Raw genomic sequence first — 6,157 nt, 5'->3', positions numbered from 1 at the left:
GGCCGAGCCGGGCTGGAGCCGCCACCACCTGAGAAAATGGATGCAGCCCCAGGGCCGGTGACTGGCCCAGTGGGGCAGGCGGAAGCCGTGCGGGTGTCAGCCCCACGAGCAGAGCCGGGCCGGGAGTCACTCATGGGGCTGGGCTGGGCCGGGTAGCTCCCTCTCTGCCTCTGCGTCATCGCCGTCCCCATCCTCAGCCGCTGCCACCTCGGGCTGCTCACTCGGTCCCGCGGCGTGGCTCGGGCGCTCCCAGGAATCTTCTTTTATGCTGGCCTGAAACCTCGAATCTGTAGTTGCTTTTTTATAGTTGTAAATTAGTTGATCTGTGGGAGAGAATGATGCTGGGGACCGTCCATTCTGCCATCTTGACCAGAAGTTTCCCCCCTATTACTTTTTTTTTTTTTTTTGTCCCTTTTGAGACTGGCCGCACTGAGCTCGGCCAGTGAGCACTCTGAGCACACCAGTCATCCCCATATAGGATCCGAACCCACAGCAGGAGCGCTGCTGCGCTCCCAGCGCCGCACTCTCCCAAGTGCGCCACAGGCTCGGCCCTCCCCCCTATTACTTTTGATGAACATTTGTATAGTACACACCTTTTTCCATTCTTTGTTTTTTGACCTATCTGTGCCCTGATATTTAAAATGTTTCTCTTGTAAGTAACATATAGTTGGGTCTTTTTTTTTAATAGTGTGATAATCCTTTTCATTTAATTGGAATAATTGTTCTATTTACATTTATCATATTTACTAATATAATTAGTATTTGCTATTTATGTGATTACTAATATAATTGGTTTAAGTCCTACTTGCTACTTGTTTTCTTTGTCCATCTGTTCTTTGTTCCTTTATTTCTCCTTTATGTCTTTGGATTAAAAAGTATTTTTTATCATTATATTTTATATTCAATTAGCTTTTTTTTTTTTCCTTTTTGTCTTTTTTGTCACCAGTAATGGGATCGCAACCCTTGGTGTCGCGCCCACACCGTGCTCAACCAGTGAGCGGACCGGTCTCTATATGGGATCCAAACCCTCGGTGGGAGTGCCGCTGCACTCCCAAGCGCCGCACTCTACCAAGTGCGCCACCGGGCTGGCCCCTCAATTAGCTTTTTAAAAAAGCTTTTATTTTGGAATAATTTAAGACAGAAAAATTGTAAGAATGCTACAAAAGAACTGTCTATTCCTTTCACTCAGATCCACTAGTTGTCAACATTTTTCCACATTTGCTTTACCATTGTACTTTCTTCTGAACTACTGAGCCGAAATACTTCAGTGTGTATTTCCTAGGAATAAAGACATACACTTATATAACCATACCACAGTTATCAAAATTAGGAAATTTTACAAATATACTACTATTTTCTAATATAAAGACCTATTCACATTTAACCATTTGTCTCTATAATGTCCTTTACAGCAAAATTTTCCCCAGTCCAGGATCTGATTCATGATCCTGCATTGCTTTTTGTTGACATGTCTCCTGGAACACTTCCTCAGACATTTTTTTTTCATGGCCTTGCTATTTTTGAAAATTTTTGACATTTTCAGGCCAGTTATTTTGTACAATTTTCCTCAGTTTGGGATGGCTCCTTGTGATAAGGTTTAGGTTAGATTTTTTGTGTGTGTGGACCGAGTGCGCCACTGGGCCGGCCCGCAAGAATATTAACTAGGTAATTTCGTGTCCTCTCAGTACATCACATCAGTGTTTTAGTCCGTTTTGTGTTGCTGTAACAACAACCTGAAACTGGGTAATTTATAAAGAAGAGAGGTTTATTAGGCTTACGACTCTGGGACAGCTGCATCTGGCACCGGCCTCAAGCTGCTTCTACTCATGGCGGAAAGTGGCAGGCAGCCGGCGGGTACAAGCAGACCACAGGGCGAGAGGAAGCAAGAGAGAGAAGGTGCCAGGGTCTTTTTAAGCAATGAGCTCTCGTGGGAACTAATAGAGCGAGAACTCACTCATTAATCCTCCCTCCCCCAGGGAGAGCATTAATCCATTCATGAGGGATCTTCCCGCATGACTCAGTCAGTTTCCAACACTGCCACACTGGGGATCAGATTTCCACATGAGTTTTAGAGGGGACAACACATCCAAACTCCATCAATCAGGAAGCACATGGTTTTGACTTGTCCCATCATTGGCCATGTTAACTTCGGTCACTGGTTAAGGTAGTACCCTCCACCAGGTTTCCCCAGTATAAACTTATTATTTTCCCTCTTATAATTCATAAGTAATTCGTAGGGGAAAATGTTGAGGCTATGTGAATACATTCTTATCAAACTTTCCTCCGCTTGTTTTAGCATCTATTGAGGATTCTTGCCTGAATCAATTACTATTGTGGTGGTTGCAAAATGGTTATTTTCTAATTCTATCAAATCTTTCTATGTTGGTTGTACTATTAGCTTTTTAATTATACTCTTTTACCCCCAGTGGGGAAAAGAAAAACTAGAGACTTCAAGATGTATCCTTGACTTAATACAGTCTAGCACTGTCTGAATGATATAAAAACTTACAGCAGTTTGACATCCAATCCCAATCTTTGGGCTACTATTGTCACGTATTTTATTTCTACATATGTTAAAAACCCCACAGGCATTATTATTACTATTGTTGTTGTTTTAAAGAGCCAATTTTCTTTTATATATCCCCATACCTTTGGGGCGCTTTTCATCCTTTCTCTCATTTCATACCTCCTTCTAAGATCAGGTTCCTTTAGCCTGTAGAAATTCTTTTGGTATTTCCTGTAGAGCTAAGCTTCTGGTAGTTTTCTCAAATTTTGTCTGTCTGAAAAAGTCTTAACCTTAAAATTTAAGGGATATACTCACTGGAATAGGAATCTAGGTTAGCAGAGTTCCCCCAACTCCCCACCACTCCACAGCACTTTAAAGATGCCATTCTATTGTCTTCTGGTTCCATAGTTTCTATTGAAAAGTCATCCATAAGTCTTATTAATGTTCTTCTGAAAATAATGTGTTCTTTTTATTCTGGTTATTTTAAAGAATTTCTTCATTTTTGGTTTTCAACAGAGTGTGCATAATATGTGTAAAGTATAATTTTCTCTGTATCTACTCTCCTTGGTGTTTGCTGAGCTTCTTGAATCTGTGGGTCTGTCATCAATTTGGGAAAATTCTAGACACTATCTCACCAAATTTCACTTCTATCCCATTTTCTCTTTCTTTTCTTTCTAGGATTCCTATTATAATTATTTAAACTCTTGACCATGTCCCAAATGTCTCATCATCTGCTTTATTATTCCCTTTTTATTTCTACCTGTGCTTCAGTTTGGATTTTTTTTTATTGACCTGTTCACTAATCCTAACATCTGCTGTGTCCAGCCATTGTTCTATCTATCCAATTAATTTAATTTCAGATACTATATCTTTCAGTTCTAGGTTACCACTTGACTTTTTCATAGATTCCAGTACTCTTGAAATTCTCCATCTTTTCCTCCATCCATTTTGTCCATCTTTTCTCTATTTTATTAACACAATAATCATAGTTATTTTAAAGTCCTTCTTTGTGAAATCCATTACCTGCATTTTCTAAGGGTCTGCTTCTGTTTATGTTTTCTCTTGATTGCTGGTCACATTTTCTTACCTCCTTGCATGTCTAGTAATCTTTTATTATATGGCAGACATTGTATATAACAAGAACTATAGAAGCTACAAGTGATATTGTTACCAGAGAAAGTTATTTTTTCCTCTGCTAGGCAGAGAGAATTGGGGACTAATTACCTCAGTCCAATTAGGGATTGAGCTAGGTTGCAGTCTTTGTAAGAGTCAGTCGACTGGCTTTTAACTAAGAACATAGCAGATTTGTCTCTTCAGCTGTGAAAGGTGGAGAGTCAAGTCAGCCCCTGGAGGCTATGTGTTTAGATCATTAACCTCCAGCCCTACGCAGATTCATAAAATAGCAAATGTCTTGAGGGTAGATATTGTTTGTTTGTGGAAAGTCCTTCCCTTTGTCCCCTAAGGACTATAAGACTATGGAAGATTTAACTAAGTGTTTAAAAGCCTCCATCCCAAGTCCCCCAGCCTCCAGCATCCCCCCAGCTGACATGCCACTCTAGTACATGCCCTGTGGTGGAAAATCAGTCATAAGTTTGGGGCTTCTCTAAGTTTCCAACATGTTATGCCAATCCCACATGACTACCCAAAGCCCTGATAGCTACTTTTCACCCTAGGAAAGCCCCTTTCCCAGGGTCAGTAAAAAGCAACACTAGCCACTCAGTTCCTCAGCCACAAATTTTGGTATCATCCTTTCCTCTCTTTCCTGCACAATCCATTAGTAAGTCTTCGAAGCTCTACCTACAAATACATGCTGAGTCTGACCAATTTTCAGTTTCCATTGCTAAAAACTTGGTCTCAATCACCTTCATATCTTACTGAGGCTACTGCTAGTAGTTTCAAACCTTCCCTTCCACCTCAGCCACCCACTTCAACTTATTTTCATGATAGCCAGTGTGATTACTGGTTTCTAAAGGTTAAATGAAAGCACATCACTCACGTCCCTTGCATAAAACCTTCTGAGAGCTTCTCTATCATAAGTAGAATAGGATCCAAACTCTTCTTTATAAGGTTCTACATGACCTGGCCCCTGCTAACCTTTTGGATTGCATATCCTTTCACTTTGCTGCATATAAAATACACCATCCACACTGTTGGGCCCAAAACCCTCTTACTATCACTCTAACTCAATAACCCATCCAGATCATTCTCTTTTCAGTGTGTTGGCACTTGCTGTTCCTTCTGCCTAGAATGCTTTCTTCTTCTCATCATAGTGCTAATACAAATGCCACCTCTTAGAGCCCTCTCCCCCACCACAATCGCTCCCTATTGAATTACTCCATTTTATTTTAATTGTACTTAATAAAATCTAAAGTGCTTTAAAAAATATATTTACTGTTCATCTTTCCCACCAGAATGTATGCTCCTTGACGGCAGGGTCTTGTTCTGTCTCATTCACTTCTGTACCCCAGAATCTTGAATAGTTTTCTGTGCATATTAGATTTTTAGTGTATTTTTGGATGTCTCCTCCATTAAATCATAACCTACCATAGGAGCAGGGAATGTGGTCTGATTTTGATTTTCGTTTTGCTGTACCTAACAGTATCATGCACACTGTAGAGACAATGTTGTAAGATTGAGAGGTCTATTTTCTCTAGTGTAGAGTTAAAGATGAGCCATTTCTTCTCACTTTTCCACCATTTTAATTCCCCTGGATAGTCTGGACCAGCCAAACACACTGCTAAAGGAAAAGGTAGGCAGTCCTGCTCTCCACTCCACCCCATCCCCTAAGTCACAAGTAGAAAAAGCAATCTTAGAGCTGTCATTGCTCTGTGCTATTTCTACATACCACTTGGCCGAAGGTAGAAAGGAAATGGCAGAAGAGAGCAACAGGATTGTGGTTTGGTATTTTCTCTCATTAAACTTTATACTGCTTCCAAAACATAATTGTTTTAATAGTGTTATAATCCGCATGAGGCAAAACTTCCAAAGACTTACAGTTCCCAAACTCCAAGCAATTTAGCTTGAGTAAAGACTCATCACACATATGTCCCAACACAGTAGTTTTCAAGCAGCAAGTCATAAAATCAATGTAGTGATTTCGCTACTAGCACTTTCTTTTAAATTATAGAAAATATCAGCATGTACTCCAGTAATAGGGTAAATTTTTGTGAATACATATGCATACTTTATATATGTGTGTGTGTATGAGGTTGTGTTACAAAGTTTATTTCTTCCTGTCCGTCAATGTTTCAAAAAGGTAAGGAAGTCACTGGCCTAAAGTATTAGTTTCACATGTTTTTATTCTATTAAAAAAAAAAACAAAAAAAACCTTAAATCCATACTCATAGAACAGAATACACTTATTTAAAGTTTTGACAGTGTAAAAAATTTGGATATATAATCCAAAGTTTAACATGAGTATTATCTTGTAAGGCGACTTCTTTTCTTTAATAAATAACATGTAAAAGTGAATATTATTCTGGAAGCAAATCATCTCCTAACTGTTCATCAGCAAAATCATCCTCATCGATTCTTTTTTTGGCTGCAGTTTTTGGTCTTTCTATTTGAGGTCCAAGTGGATCCAGATAGGAGGCATCTAGGGTTCAAAACAGATTTTTATATTAGAGGAATACAGAAAAACAAAACAAATGT

At 39.5% G+C, this 6,157-nt stretch overlaps 1 protein-coding gene across 1 annotated transcript in view; it reads right to left on the bottom strand.

Moving 5' to 3' along the window:
* Window positions 1–5,819: 5,819 nt before the first annotated feature.
* The window catches only part of IFT88 (intraflagellar transport 88), a gene marked incomplete at its 5' end in the record, with an annotated part of 115,937 nt that continues 115,599 nt past the window's right edge, over window positions 5,820–6,157 (bottom strand). Inside the window, one exon of the mRNA XM_008573663.1 lies at window positions 5,820–6,101. Coding sequence (XP_008571885.1) covers window positions 5,980–6,101 — 122 coding nt within the window. The remainder of the gene's footprint in view (window positions 6,102–6,157) is intronic.

The sequence above is a fragment of the Galeopterus variegatus genome, unplaced genomic scaffold, assembly GCF_000696425.1.
Source record: "Galeopterus variegatus unplaced genomic scaffold, G_variegatus-3.0.2 Scaffold948, whole genome shotgun sequence".
Taxonomy (NCBI): domain Eukaryota; kingdom Metazoa; phylum Chordata; class Mammalia; order Dermoptera; family Cynocephalidae; genus Galeopterus; species Galeopterus variegatus.
Note: the sequence above shows the minus strand (reverse complement) of the source record. Positions and strands in the feature narration are given on the sequence as shown.